Source organism: Rousettus aegyptiacus, unplaced genomic scaffold, assembly GCF_014176215.1.
Source record: "Rousettus aegyptiacus isolate mRouAeg1 unplaced genomic scaffold, mRouAeg1.p scaffold_m13_p_15, whole genome shotgun sequence".
NCBI lineage: Eukaryota > Metazoa > Chordata > Mammalia > Chiroptera > Pteropodidae > Rousettus > Rousettus aegyptiacus.
In genome coordinates this window covers 35,866,716-35,882,760 of record NW_023416290.1, presented here as the reverse complement: position 1 = coordinate 35,882,760, position 16,045 = coordinate 35,866,716, and the positions used below count along the sequence as shown (strand labels likewise).

At 35.2% G+C, this 16,045-nt stretch overlaps 1 protein-coding gene across 1 annotated transcript in view; it reads right to left on the bottom strand.

Moving 5' to 3' along the window:
• ATP6V1C1 (ATPase H+ transporting V1 subunit C1) overlaps positions 1 to 16,045 on the bottom strand; it is a 37,377-nt gene that overhangs the window by 6,427 nt on the left and 14,905 nt on the right. Inside the window, exons 3-8 of the mRNA XM_016147517.2 lie at positions 14,948 to 15,015; positions 8,267 to 8,352; positions 5,888 to 5,982; positions 4,241 to 4,332; positions 3,090 to 3,188; positions 1,096 to 1,164 (exon numbers count right to left, since the gene is read on the bottom strand). Coding sequence (XP_016003003.1) covers positions 1,096 to 1,164; positions 3,090 to 3,188; positions 4,241 to 4,332; positions 5,888 to 5,982; positions 8,267 to 8,352; positions 14,948 to 15,015 — 509 coding nt within the window. The remainder of the gene's footprint in view (positions 1 to 1,095; positions 1,165 to 3,089; positions 3,189 to 4,240; positions 4,333 to 5,887; positions 5,983 to 8,266; positions 8,353 to 14,947; positions 15,016 to 16,045) is intronic.

Here is a 16,045-nt window from a genome sequence, read left to right as displayed (position 1 = left end):
TTACAGACAAAGAAAATGAGGCCCAGAGAAGTTAAAAGACTTACCACAGGTCACACAGCAAGTTGGTAGCAGAACCAGCAATAGAACTCAGATCCCTGGGTCCAGGACTCTTTCCATTATACTAAGCTACCTCCCATATGACACAATGAAACTGGAAAAGAAAATATTTCATGGGCCTGGCCTTACTAACACCAAACACTTCCTTACTATCTCCTATACTTTTCTTTCACCACGCTGCTACCTCTCGAGGTATATACATACAAAAGAATCCCTTGGGCCACATATACACTGCATTTAATAGTTTTTCAAAGAACATTTTTTGTTGAATAGCAGAATATAAGAGAAAATGACATGGTATAGAGTCAAAGAGTATAGGGCTGGAGTTAAAAGACCTGAGTTCTAGTCCTAACTCTGCCGCTGGACACTTTTATAGCCTTAGGCAACTATTCGAGTCTTTTGTATTTTGACTTCTTCATCTACAAGAATAACTGCCCAAACTACTTCACAGAATTGCTATGAATATCAAATTAAACAATGTATGTTATTCCATAAATTAGAAAGTATTTAATAAAAGTTTTTTTTAAAGGAGAGTATAGATTAGTTAGACGCTATGCTCACTGGAAAGTGATGGTGAGCATTTAGATAGCAACATAGTACTGTAGTAGCCATTTTGGTATACTTCCTTTGCAAGGTAAATGAGGAATTACAGACACATCATAGATATATAAAAATATTAATTGAAGAATTCTCAGAAGGTAGCACAGTGTAGCAGAAAAAGTGCCACCAGAGACCTCAGTTCTAGTTCTAGCCCTGCCACTAATTAGATGTGTGACTCTGGGCAAACCATTTCACCTCTGTGGCCTCAAACTTCTACATCTATAAACATGAGTGGGTCAATTAGACTATGCAAAGTCCCCTCTAGGTCTAAAATTATGATAGCTAAAGTTAAAATAACTCATTTATAAGGTGAAAAGGATGGTTCTAAAACTGTTCAATTTACCACAAAGGAAAAGCAGCAAAGATATTTCCTAATCCAACATCCAAACTATAAAAGGAATTCTAGGAAAGAAACGTTTTACAAAGACTACTACTTACTTGCTAGACCTTGGAACTACCATTTCAGCTAGTGTTTCATACTGCTTAATCCAGTCGTTGTGGTTTAACCTGTAGAAAATGTACAATAAGCACTGGAAAAGAAAAACATGTCCTACCTCCTGCCATACCCAGAGAGAAAAAAATGTTGGGATGAACAAGAAATCTGGCTACAGTAAATATACCTCAAATCTAACAACAAAAATCCCTCAAGTTTCCTATTGAGAATGAATTTCAAATACACTGAGTGAAGCAGGAACTACAGTTCACCACCCTCTTAGATGCAGTAACTATTGCAAAAGAGGCACATCCTAGAACTAAGTTTGGAAAGGAAGCAAGGCAAAATACAGATTCTAAATTACTTTCAAATTTTAAGGTTGAGATACACACACACACGTGTGTGTGTGTGTGTGTGTGTGTATATATATATATATTACTTCATTTAAAAAATAAAAAAGAACAAAAAAGGCCATGCCAAAATTGCTATCATTTCTTTTCAGCAGCCATTATGAAAGCCTGGATGAAAATATATATTTACTAAAAGCACAGAGTACCAGGAAGTATTGAGTCAATAAAGTGACCGTAAGCTATGTTGCCATAGAATATTGTGCAACAACCTTCCCTAGAGAACACTGGCTTTGGGGGTGTGGAAAGAGACAATAATGTTTGTAATTTAAAATAAAGAACTGTAGTATCTGTAGGCCAGGATAGAGATTATTTCATTATGTAAGGTACTCTAGGTCCTATGTTTCAATTACAGTGGATGGAAAACTATGAAAACTTCTAGTTTTAAACACGAATTTTAAATAAAGGTTGAATGAGACAAATTTTTTATCTGGGCAAACATCATTTTCCTAAACATTATAAAAATACAGATACACAGAAATTTATTTTTAAAAAATCGGTGTTCTAGTAAAACAGGAATGAGTTATATAAATAAAACACAAAATATAATACTAGAAGCAGCCAAATCTTTATTTTTAAGCCCTTTTCCACTGGCAAAGAATAATCCATTCTGCAGTAAGAGGGAAAAAAGCAGAAGTCACATAATATTGTAGCTACCATAAATTCAAAGGAGGTACTTTTCCACCCCTTTCCAGGAGGCATCATTTCCCAATATTCCATTTCCTAACCAGATAAAAATGGAGGCCACAGCAAAGGAAGATATTATGCAATGATGCTCTGAAGCATCCCCAAATCTCCCATCTTGGTCTGGATCCTCCAAAGAATCCCTGAGAGTAAGACTTCAGTGTAAGTCAGAAGTGAAAACATTAACAGTGTTTAACACACACACACAGTCTCTCTCTCTCTCTCTCTCTCTCTAATCTTCCAACTGTCCAAACGTTTCATTTTACCAAATGTTAATTAACACAAAAGGACTAATCAAATGAGATTTTAAAGGGTTATCTAATCCAGCAAACTATGCCCCCAGCCCATGCCTGTTTTGTAAAGTTTTACTGAAATGCAGCTATATCCATTTGTACACACATTGTGTGGCTGCTTTCAGTCACAACCACAAAGCTGACATGGAAGAGTTAAGAAGTTATAGCAGAGACCATATGGCTTGCAAAGCCTAAAAAACTTAACTCTGGCCCTTTACAGAAAAATATTCTAAGTCTTGATCTACTCCAACCTTTGCTTCTTATAGGGCTTAATTCATCTTAACCAATCATAAAGACTTCTCAAAATCAAACACAAAGAGCTTCCATATTTGAAACATTTTTTAAATCAAATAATTTAGCATTACATAATTTTTTAATGAGCCAACTCTACTAAGCTGCTAAATTTGATTTGGCATCTCAATTTATAATTGCTATTTCAAGTTATGAACTAAATTCTGCTGTATATGCCATGAGTACATGTTGGTTGGTAAAATGAATGACAAACGATATTCCCTTTACACTTGGGTTTTAATGGAAAAATCCAAATTACAATATCAGCTACTAACATTTTCTTATATTTTAACAAGCAAAAACCTTTGAAATAAAAAGACATACTTGGGAACTACAACCAGTAATGTGACGAGATACTCTGAATCAAGAACAAAGTCATCCTTCTTCACAATTTCTGCTAGACTTCGAGTTAGCAAACTTCCTCTGACAAAGAAGAAAAAAATCATTAGGTTGATAACTATGTGCCTCCATAACACATATAAAGAAATAGAAAGTTAATTATATTTACATATACTATATAAGTATCTCAAGAGGGGGACTAGTCTAGTTAACATTTTTACTTTATAAGTAATCAAAATTCAGCTGAATATTTCCCATCCCTGCAACAAAAGATATGTCGACATTTATCAAAATTTGCTCCTAGTGTCCTTCTTTGTGTTTGCTCTAATTAATGTAACTCAGCTCTTTTCTTGATTACATATGTTGACTGAGAAAGTGTTATTCATTAGATATCAATTAAAGTCTATTTCATTGTAATTATGAAATTATATCATCTAAGCACAACCTCTAGTTTTCCTCCCTCTCCCTGGGTATCATTTGATACCAGGCAATTTTGGTTAGTTAACCCAATAATCAAGGCTTTCAAATCAGTGTTCGTTTAGTCTCCCACTACTGATCTTTTCATAATGAAAATGTCTTGCCTTATTTGCACCACTGACAGTATCCAAGCAACTTCTCTAGGATATAAATGCTTAACTTCAACAGGTTAAAGCTATACTTGTAGTAGCCATGCTATGAAGCAATCAACTAAAACAAATGTGTTTGATTTTAAGAAAATCTAGTGTAAAAAAAATCTAAATTGGGAAACAGATGAAGAATGAGTACTACACATTATAAAAAGATATATCTATAGAATTCTTTTAAGCAGTACATTATACAATTAAAGTATGCTTTGATTTAAAATAATTAATTTTAGACAATTTGTCAGTGAAACATCAAATGGTAAGGGATGAAATGGCTGAGCTCATAAGTATTCACAAGTATTGTTTATGAAACAAGTATAATAAATAATAATAATAAATCAGCCTCACATCTGTTTTGACTAGCCTGAATTATTAAACTTTTCTCCATGAAAAAAAATACCATTTTGATCACAGAAAGAGATGGAACTTACTAAACCCCAACAAGTATCTCGTTCAGTGTATGCTAGAGTGCTTCCCTAATTCTTAATATTTACAAATAATTGACATGCTTACGCATTCTTTCGTTCCAAGTTCTGAAGATTCCCTTTCAGGTTATTATATGCGGATGCTCGAGATTTCAGGTCATTGTCAATCTGAGTCACTCCCTTAAAAAAAAATGGGCAAAATTTTCCTCATCTGTCTCTACTAGTACAATAAAAGTAACTGTACTTAAACATTAACTTTAAAAAAATTATTAATTCCTGATATAAAATATTCCACTTCAAAAGCGCAATTTTAAAGGGTTGTTTTAAAAAAAATAACCATGATAATTTTCATATGTTTCTTTCTATAGATACTGTTTTAGTCCACATATATTTTAATTATTTACTGTATTAGCTCTTAAACCATGTAAATGGGATATCTAAGCCCCTGGGTTCAGAGATTACCAACTAAAAGGTTTTAATTCGCGATGCTGAAGAACTAATTCCCAAAAGGAATCAAATTACATAGAGTTCTGTTGTCTACAACTCCACTGTTATTATACAAAATATTTTCTCGATCTAATTTGAATTGTAGCTGAATTTATATATGTTACAAAAGTGGATTTTTCAAAAAGATGACTAAAAACTACTAGCAATTTAGGAGAAAACACAAAGTCGTAGATTTAATATCTGAACACGCCGAGTCTGGTCCTTAGACCACGTGGCCACAGCCATCCTGACACCCAGATTTAATGTCTGAAAAATTTGTTTCAACTCAACTCTACTATTATTAGCTGTGTGGCACTGGGGAAGTCACTTCACCTCTCTGAGCCTGTTTCATCGTCTATTATAGTATCAGGAAGAAGACGACTAAATCCTTGATAAGGATCAAAATAAGGTTCAGAGTAAGAGCATCACTTTCTATTATCAGACTACCCATTTTCAATAAATTATATAATTTTAGTCAAAATCCTTGATAGTCTATTCAGTTACATTTAACTATAGAGCACACTGTACAAATAGTCATTGGAAGTCAAGGAGAGTCTGTCCAAGTAATTTAAACCGGAACTTTTCATGCTAGCCAGGTCGTAAAAATGTTGACAAACAATAGGTCCTTGTCTATTTGCCTCTTTATAATTTCAGGTAAGACTTTTACATTTTTCCCTCAAGCTTTGTCATAAAAAAAGGAGCTTTTAAGTCAGTGAGTTCATGGATGGGCTTCAGGATCTATGTGCTCCCTGAAACTATACATACAATCATGTGATACATGAATATGAGCAGTTTTCTGGGTAGAGGATCAATGTCAGAAGGCATGAGAGAACCCACAAAGTATAATGTCTGCATTAGTACTGTGCGTAAACATACTTAAGTGACCACTGTCATCTATGTGGCTCATAAATCTTTAATAGACTCTAATTACCTGTTCTACATGATCTCAGTTACTCTCAAAATTTGTATAATTACAGAATTTAAAAATTTCTTATTTAAACATTGTTGACACAAAATTTAACTACATAAATTAAATAAGGAAACCATACAATTTAAATAATCTACACATGAAAATGTTATATTTACCATTTTTTTTAGTAAAGCTATGGTAAGGGTACCTTGTTTTTATCAATCATATAATTAAGTTGCCTTGTCAAAACCTAGAAAGTATTTCATAGCTAAATACTTATAAAATAAATAAAGCCACTATAAATCAATGTGTCCTACCTGTGTCATTTTTTTATCTTACCTTAGCAATTATTTCAGAAATATTTTTCAGGGACTGCTTGATTGGATATTTAGCCATGTCCCACTGAAACCTTGTTATATAAGTAACCAAGTCAACTGAAACAAAGAAATAAATTAATTACTGAGAAGCAATAAAATGTTTCGTAGTTTGCTACACAGTAATAAACTGCATGCTGAAATTGCATTGACAAAATCAGTAGAGATGTCATTATTTCCAAAGAGTCCTGATTAAATAAATTTGAGACTACATTAAATAACACGGATTAATCAAAATTTTTACCTTGTAATCAGATTGGATCTCTTATCTTTATTCAAAATTTAATATATATTAAAATGCTCTAATTTGATGACTTATTTAAATAAAACATGTACATACCCATGACATGCCTCATATGTAGGAGAAAGAGACACAAAGATTAAGAAACTATTTCAAATTGTCTCCTCCATCAGTAGAATTTGACAAAAGTATGTTCTTTCTGTGCCAGCTTTATCCAAACAAACTGAAAACAAACTTATCTGTTAAAACCACATGGTGAGTGTTTCTAGGGGTCTATATTTCAACAATCTTCAAAACACAAACCCTTTCACTTTCAAATGGAAATTTAAAAACTGTAGAGCCAAAGAGATTCAATAGTTATTTCCCTGAAAGTTTAGTAATCAAAGTGATTTGATCTGATGGGACCAAGATCAGGGAACCCAATGTCAAGTATGGCTAACTGGCAAAAGTAATTCATATCAAATTATCTTTCTCTCAACTTCTCCCTACATAATACCAATAAGTCAACAACACAGCTGGTACTTCCAAAAGCAATTTTAGATGTACTGTCCTCTAGATTGTCAAGCCCCATTCCACCTATTAGACTAGTTCATCAAATACCGTGAAGAACAGAAAAGGCATGCTAAATAAACATATCTACCTTCTGTCTCAAACACAAATTAAAAGAAATGGTAAACAACTAGATCAGGAGCACTATTATAAGCAAGAGCAAGATAAATCACTAATTTTTTTTACTGATTAGGTATTTATTGAACATGTATTGTTTGCAAGAAGAAATGAGATTAGAGAAACACTTGATTTAAAATAGTTACTTCTGAGAGTTTAACCAAACTATTTACTCCATACTACTGCCTCAGCATGCATTTTGTGTGGTCTAGAAATTACACTAGCCCCTCCCCTCAATCGCATCCCGCAGAGTAAATATAAGTTCCTGATGTAACTGCCCCTGATAAGACCCTTGTGAAAGGACTCTGCCCCACCGCTCAGGGCCTTTCCCTGTGTACCCTTTATATAAGAAGTTACCAAAACCCACCCTCGGTGGTTTGACCAATCCAGACATAGCCTGGGAACCCCAGAGCACTCCAACCACAAACCCTAATAAAGGCCTGTGCCCTAGGTCCTGCCACTCTCTGCCTATACCTTGCGCCTTGATCGCCACATGGCCCCTTTTCCTCCAGGACCTGTGAGTAATTAACTTCTGTATTTCACTCCTCCTTGAGGTCTTTTGTTGAACAGTGACTGCCATCCCACGATACCCTCACCCCATGACACCCCAGGGCTCTACTTAACCAATGTTAATCTAACAAAGTCACAACAATCCCTTCTCAAATTTTGGCCAAGATCAAGTGTAACAAAATCACAACAGTGACCTAATTATAATAGGCAATACAGGAAAGGGTTATTTTGTATTATAATGACATATCACTAATGACAGGCTGAATTTTAAATGAGGCAAATGCTGACGTAATATTTAAGAAAACAACAAATGGAAGTACAAACCACAACAATGATGTCAAAGCCATCTTTAAAAAGCCTTTATAACACAGAGAAAACTATGTAAGTATTAGTTTCTAGCTACAAAGAAGTTATTAGTAGACTATTCTATAGGTACTAGGATAAAAAAAAAGCCACATTCAAATTTGAGAGGAGGCATTACTCTTCAATAAAATAAATAATTTTTACTCTAAGGCTTTAGCAGTTGGATGCTATTACATTTTTAAAAAATCTAGAGAAGATAATAAGTATTGACCTGGAACAATGCTAAGACACATAAATAACTTGGAAAAACATTTATAAATGTGAGTTAAAAAACAGATCCCAGAACGACCTAAGATAAATCTTTATAATATTGCTTTTGGAAGAAACTGACATCCATATCACAAGCTATATTATATGTAAGATTGTCTTACATGAGATTGTGTTTCAGGGGATAGGATGTCACTAGCAGTATCACCAAATTCAGTAACAATAATTATATTTTAGTGGCCTTCTATTGTATTTAATATCTTATTTATAGACATTTTCTTTTTACATTGTTATCTGTTTTTATAGCTAAGTCATTCATTTTATATGTCAGTATCAAATCATGAAAGATTAGCTTACCTCCACTGGCCAACAGATTCTCCTGAACTTTATCTTTACTATCCTCCAATACATCAGCCATATATTGAGCCACCTTCTTAACAACCCTTGGGAGAAAAAAAACTAATAATCATTTTCAGGAAAAAGACCTAAATTCCATGCTATACAATGAACATATTACACAAAAATATAAATTTGATGATATATGTTTTCATTACACTTATCTATATAATACAGAACAAATGGATCCTAACTTCTATAAATAATGTTTTCATTATAAAATGGACCAAAATTTTGTTTTATGCAAAACTAAGTAACTAGAGTTTTAAAGAGACTACATGAAATATGTTTATTAGTCTGGAAAAAACAATGAGAAACTAGAGAGAAACAGTCTGTAAACAGCCATATTTTATGTGAAAAACTAGGCAATGGATCTGACTGCAAAAACCAAGAACAAAAGAGGCAGGGAGCTAGCATTCACCAACTTATATGCCTTCACTTAGGACGAAAGGGATCTGGCAGGCAAGAGAATACAAGCAACAGGAATGATAAAGAATGAGGTCCTACATCTTTTATTCATTAACTATTTATTAAACATTTACTCTTTGCAAGGAGCAATCCTACACAGGAAACCACTGTGCCAAAACTACTGAGGCACCTAGATGTCGCCTTGTCAGTCCCATCATTTTACAAGTAAAGACACCAAGGTATAAAAAAGTGAGTCTAGTTACAAGAGCCACAGAGCCACAAAACTAGTTAGTAGCATATCTGTGACCAGAAACATGGTGTCTTGACTCTGGAATCTGGTGTTTTCCCCCATTCCATGTGTGCCTCTGGGTGGGATTCAAAAGTATATAAAACAAAATCGCTAGCTTCACATTATTTAAAGTTGAATTGGAAAGCTACCAAAAAATAAAAATGGCTAAATACAAAGCAATCTGTGGTTTAGCGCCAGCTTGGATTACCAGGTTACCTGCAGGGGAGCATGAAGGAAAAAGGGATCACGTCTAGCTACTATAATTAAGAAAGCGTAATGGCTCCTGAGCAGGGCAATGAAGGATAGGAATGGTTTTGAGAGAATGATTAGACAGGAAGAAAGTATAATCTTATTACAGGGTATGATGAGTCAAGGTCAGGAGAGGCAGAAAAGCAACAAGCAGTCAGAGAGTAATGAGGGGGTCCATACTGCCCAGAGTGTCATGCTGAAGAGAAGGGGACATTAGGCCAGGAAAGCAGGCTGGGGCCGGACTGTAGGTTGATAGTCTCTGGTGTCTGACTTTAGAGGGAGGTATGTAACGTGGTCAGAACAGGGCTTCACGCGCTTACCCTGATGTCTGTTTGCTCAATGGCAGGGAAGGTAAACTGGAAGGTGAATTAAGAAGCTCCTGCAACATGAACTAGTAAGGACCAGAAAAAGCAATAGAAGGGCTAAATTTGAATGATAATCCTATACTGAATGACCTCAAACCTAAGAAAGTAGAACAATTTCACAAAATATGTGAGCCATAAGTCTTCAACAGGTTTAATTTGAGAGTTGTACATACACTTGGCTGTGTCTCCAAAATTCACCTATTCCTTCAAAGGAGACAAACCATTATTCCCATGTAACTTGACGAAGATCTTGTAAACAGAGCCATTTGCTCGGAACATTAAAAAACGTGCATATGTTTGCCACAGAAATAGCTCAGAGTGTAGAAATGCCTGGTGTCAAACCTAAAACTTAACACTGACTCAGAACTTCGTGATCTCCCTATGCATCTCTACAAGCCTATCCATGTCAAAGTACACATGGTCACCTTAAAAATATATATATAGGGGGGAGGGGGGAGGTAGATAGGTAAAAGGGGTCAAATATGCGGTGACATTAAAGAATTAAAAAATAAAATCTTTTTTAAAAATCTGCTCTACTGATTAGATTACTGAAAAAGAATAAACTATAGTTTATTCTACACAGCACAATGTTCAGACTCTAAAACCTGGAACATGTAAGTCACTAAGCTACCATCTGTCAATTCTAACAAGGTCTAACAACCACATGATTTCTAAATTCTTCACAGCTTTCAGGAAAAGTAATGAAGACAAGACTGCATAACAGTGCAGAAAAGAATAGCTGACAAACTGCACAGCTAACTTTGAATTCTACTAACTAAATGAACTACATTTGCCCTAAATACTTTTCAGATTCCTTCCCTAAAAAATGTGACCAAACCTTAAACTACATTCAGGACATTCCACTGACGGTTCAAAGACGGACCTATAAAGCCATCGAGGTAATTAATAAGGATCCAAATAAGTGTTAACAATTACGTTCTCAGGAACCGCCCTTCTCCATGTGTCCAGTCATCATGACCTGAACACTGTAATGAGGTAGACGGGGACAGTGGGGAGGACAACCACCTGAGGGATGGAACCCGCGAAGTTTCCTCAAACCCTTTTAATTAAAACCTCTATTCAAGAAACCAAGAGACGATTCTTACTACCAATTAGTCCTTTGAGAATATCATCAATAATTATTTGATGGATCCCATATCCATCTTTAGCTAAAATACACAGTAACTGAACTTCAGGAGTGACTAAAACTGTAGTTCAGAAAAAATCTTCTAACAGAACTAAATTTTAAAGGCAAAAGCATCAAATAAATGGCATAACACCTCATGTTCATAGATTAAAGACTTATCAATATTATTAGGATGGCAATACTCTCCAAATTGATCTACAGATTCAACACAATCCCCATCAAAATTCCAGCTGACTTCTTTGCAGAAATTGACACAATCCTAAAATTCATATGGAAATGAAACAAAATTTTCAAAAAAATCTTGAAAATCAAGTCAGAAAATTCACATTCCTGATTAAAAACTCAGTACAAAGCTATAATAATCAAGACAGTGTAGGACTAGCATTAAAACAGAAATACAGAATAAAAAGAAATATGGAACAGAACTGAGAGTCCAGAAACAAACCCTCACATTTATGTTCAACTGATTTTTGGCAAGAGTGCCAAGATAATCCAATGGAGAAGGAATAGTCTTTTTCAACAAATGGTGCTAGGACAATTGGATAGCTACATGCAAAGGAGTAAAGCTGGGATTCCTACCTCTCACCATATACAAAAATTAAGTCGATGGATCAAAAACCTAAATGTAAAAGCTAAACCTATAAAACTCTTAGGAGAAAATAGACATAAAACTGTCTGACCTTAGATTAGGCAATGGTTTCTCAGATATGATATCAAAAATACAAGCAACAAAAATAGACAAACTGGGCATCAAAAATAAAAAATTGTGCCTCAAAAGGCACTTATCAAGAAAGTAAAAACAACTCACTGGATGGGAAAAATATTTACAAGTCATCTGGTAAGTATCTAAAATATATAAAAATTAAAATTAAAAAGGCAAATTTAAAAATGGGCAATGGATCCAAAATAGACATTTCTTCGAAGAAGAAACACAAAAGGCCAATAAACATAAAAAGATATTCGACACATTATTTGCCATCAAAAACACAGTAAAATACTATATATACACCAGGATGGCTATAATCAAAAAAATGGATGGTAACAAGTGTCGTCGAGAATGTAAAGAAATTAGAACTTTCATACACTGCTAGTGGGACTATAAAATGGTGTAGCTGCTTTGGAAAACAGTCTGGCAGTTCTTCAAAATGTTAAAAACAGAATTACCTTGTGACCCAGCAATTCCGCTCCTAGGTACACACCCAAGAGAAATAAAAACATATGAACATAAAAAAACTTGTACACAAATATTCACACCAGCTTTATTCCTATTAGCCAAAATTAGAAATAACCACCTAAATGTCCATCAACTGAGGAATGGATTAATAAAATGTGGTATAGCTACACAATGGAATATTATTTGGTAATAAAAACAAATTAAATATTGGTACATGCTACAACACGGCTGAACTTTGTTAAGAAAAAGAAGCCAGTCACAAGAAACCATATATTGTATGATTATAACAAAATGTCCAGAATAAGCAAAACTAGTGCCAGAAAGTAGATTAGTGAACAGTAAGGGGCAGGGAGTAAATGCTAATAGGAACAGGATGTTTACAGTGGGTGGAGGTGATGAAAATATATTAAGATCAACTGTGGCAATAGCTGTACAACTCTGTGAATATACCAAAATTCTTTGAATTGTACATTTTAAATAGGTGAATTGCACAGTATGTAAATTATATCTCAATAAAAAGTGTATTTTCACACTTAAAAAGGTATATTTTGTTGTTTGTGAATTGTACCTTCACAGCTCAGGGGAAAAATGGCATAGATGACAGAAGCTCTGTTCATCCCTCTGGCGACCAAATCAAAATTGCAATGCAAACAACAAGCAGCAGCAAGGAAGAGCTGCCTGGGATGAACAAGCCATACAACTAGGGAGAAATCCAAGAAATCACCCTGCAACGGCAGAAGGTAGGACAGGGCGAGGACGCAGGGCTGTCTGGTCTGGAGCAGCTGAGAGAGACTGAGGCTGCAGCAGCAGATGTCTCTTAAAGGAGCCGCATCCGCGAGTGGATTTTCGCAGTGACAGACCTATTTGCTGCACCAGTGCCGATTTGGCTGCGTGTGCAGGGACTTACAGGGAGACAAGGTTGGAGTGAGGGCCGAGGCCAGACTCACAGGGTACAGAAGTGCTGGCAGTATCCACTATTTCCCGTTGAGCCCTCCTCCTACCAGTGCTTGGAGATTGAACTACCATAGCCATGACGTCATCAAACTGGTTAACAGAGGTTGCTCCGCCCAGAGGATTCCCTGAAACCCCGCCTTCCCCAACTTGCAGCCCTACTCGAGCCACATCCAATTGTGTTATCAGTGAGTCTAGTGCTCCTTGCTAAGCAGCTCCAAGACTCACACTCATGGCAGCTGGCCTCGGTTTCTGGCATGGCCTCTTGAGGCAAATATAAGCACAGCATCTGTGGACTGCTTGCTGAATCTTAACAGGTAACCCCAAAGGGGCACAGTCTGGGGCTAAACAGGCCTGCAGCTGAATTCTTCTCAAGATTGTGCCACTGGACACCTACTACACAAAGCCACACTTATAACACCGTGACACTTAGGAGCTTTGCTTAGTACATAGAAAGAGATACAGAAAGGCAGCCAAAATGGGAAGACAAAGAAGCAGAAACCATATGAGAGAACAGAACACAGATCCAAATATAATGAAGTCAAGTAATCTAACAGATGCAGAGTTCAAAACACTGGTTATAAAGATGCTCAATGAACTTTTGGGAAGTGTAGAGAACTCTAACAAAAAGATAAAAAAACATAAAAATGGAAACAGAAATTATAAAAGGGAACCAGTCTGAAATGGAGAACAAATTACTGAGATGAGAAGTATATTAAATGGAATAAACAAAGGAATAAACAGAATGAATAAAGAAAAGGATCAAATGCCTTATCTAAAGGACACGCAATCAGAACAATAAGAGATAAGATGCCAAGACCATAAAAATAATTTAAGGAGAATATGGGACACTGTTAAGGGTCGAAATATCCTTTTGATTGGCATAACTGAAGAAAATCAAGATGTTAAACAGCTGTTTGAAGAAATAATGATGCAAAACTTCCCTAACCTGGTGAAGGAAATGAACACAAAACTCCAGGAAGCTCAGAGAATTCCAAAAATCAGGGATCCAAAGAGGCCTACACCAAGACACATCATAATTAAAATGCCAAAGGTTAAATACAAAGAAAGAATATTAAAAGCATCAAGAGAAAAACAGACAGTTACTTATAAGGGAACACCCATAAGACTGGCAGCTGATTTCTCAAAAAAAACTATGTAGGACAGAAGGGCTTGGCCAAAAATATTCAACAGGATGAAGACCTAGGATCTACGACCAAGAATAATTTATCCAGCAAAGCTATCATTTAGAGTTAAAGGACAGATAAAGCGCTTCCCAGACAAAAATAAACTAAAGGAATTTATCACTGCCAAGCCAGTATTACATAAAATGTTGAAGGGACTTCTTTCAGAAGAAAAAACATGTATCTAAAACAGGAATAAAGAATGGTAACAACAACATTCTTATCAATAAGTAACTTAAATGGAAAAAAATTAAGTGCTCCAACCAAAAGACATAGTGGCTGAAAGGATAAGAAAACAAGACCCCTACCTATGAAAAGGAAGGGGATGGAAAAAGATATTGCTTTGATGGACCTAGACAGTATTTAAGTAAGACAGAGAAAGATAAACACTATATAATTTCACTTATATGCAGAATCTAAGAAATAAAAAGAATGAACTAATCAAAAACAGACTCACAAATATAGTGGACAATTTGGTGATGGACAGCGGGGAAGAGGGTTTGGGGGGCTTCGAAGAATGGGGTGAAGGGTTAAAGAAGTACAAATCAGCAGCAGTTGAGGCCCGTCATGGGGATGGGCAGCACAGCATAGGGAATGCAGTTAGCATTAATACACTGGCTAGGTGGAGGGTCCGGGGAGGGAGGGAGCAATTGGGGTGATCATTTTACGAACTATACAGATGTTTAACCAATGTACTGTATACTTGAAGCTAATTTTTAAAACTGTACCTTCGTAAAGTTGATTACAAAAAAAGTCATCATTTTCTAAAACCATTCCAAATAGCGGAGTATACATGTGATAATAAAGCCAATGTCCTGATAACCTAATGATAGTGACTCTCCTTTTGCTCTAATCTGTGCATGTAAGTACATTACCCTTCTACAAATGCATCCAGTTTAGCCAGTTCATCCGACAAACCAACCAAGACATCTAGTGTGCCAACCTAGAAGGGAAATATAGCATTTTATTACCTAGGTTTTGCCCTTTTTTTTTTTTACAAGATGATACAACATCTTGATTTAAAGGGCCCATAAATCTTATGTTCTCCATTTTTTATCTCTTAATGCGCAAGTGTGGTTAAAAAATGTTTGCCAGACATTTCAGAGCTATTTATAAGATAATCCTTTAATTCGTGGGTACAACCTCCATTTAAGATATGAACATTCTGCAGTGGCAGGCTGTGCCTCTGCCCAGTGATGGTGAACCATCAGGAGACACGGTTTACTATGGCGGCTCTGTGCATCGAAGTCAATAACTGAATTTATATATAAATCTGTATGTGTGTAAATGAACACACACACTTAGGAAGAAATATCCATAGTCTATATCAGTGTCTCAAAAGAATTCATAACTCCCAAAATATTAAAAACCAGCAATTTTAAGTAAATGAGTGCTGTGTATAACTGCCTCACTTAATCAGCAAAATATAAATATCACAATCTTTTCCATTCTTTAGAAAAATTCAATCAGTGGATTACTGGCAGCCTGCTTCCCTTTGAGGCTGCTAGGTTACTGACCTTTAATAAATATTAAATAGATTAACAAATTAAATAATTAGGTTAAATTTGCAAAGTATGATTAAAGAGGTGCAATGGTAAAACATTTACAACATTAGTAAGCATTGTATGAATTTAATAACAGAAAAACGAATTCACTGTGATACTTAAGAATATATATTACTAACATTTTTCATTTCTGAAAAGCATATTGTAAGTGTATATATCAAATATTTTCATAAGATTTCTCATTACAATTTAAATTACAGCTTAGTAAATCACAAAAGTTTAGAAAAAATACTTTGTTTTGGTAGTTTACTTCTAAAATCTCAATTTTCTCATTATCCAGAGCTGAAGATTGGAAAGAACAAGATAGGTTGTAAATCATGACGATGGCTAGAGAAGAAACCTGGATATCTAATTTCTACCAAAAGGTAAGCAGAGATACACTGTTCTCCCTTTCACCATGAGCTCATA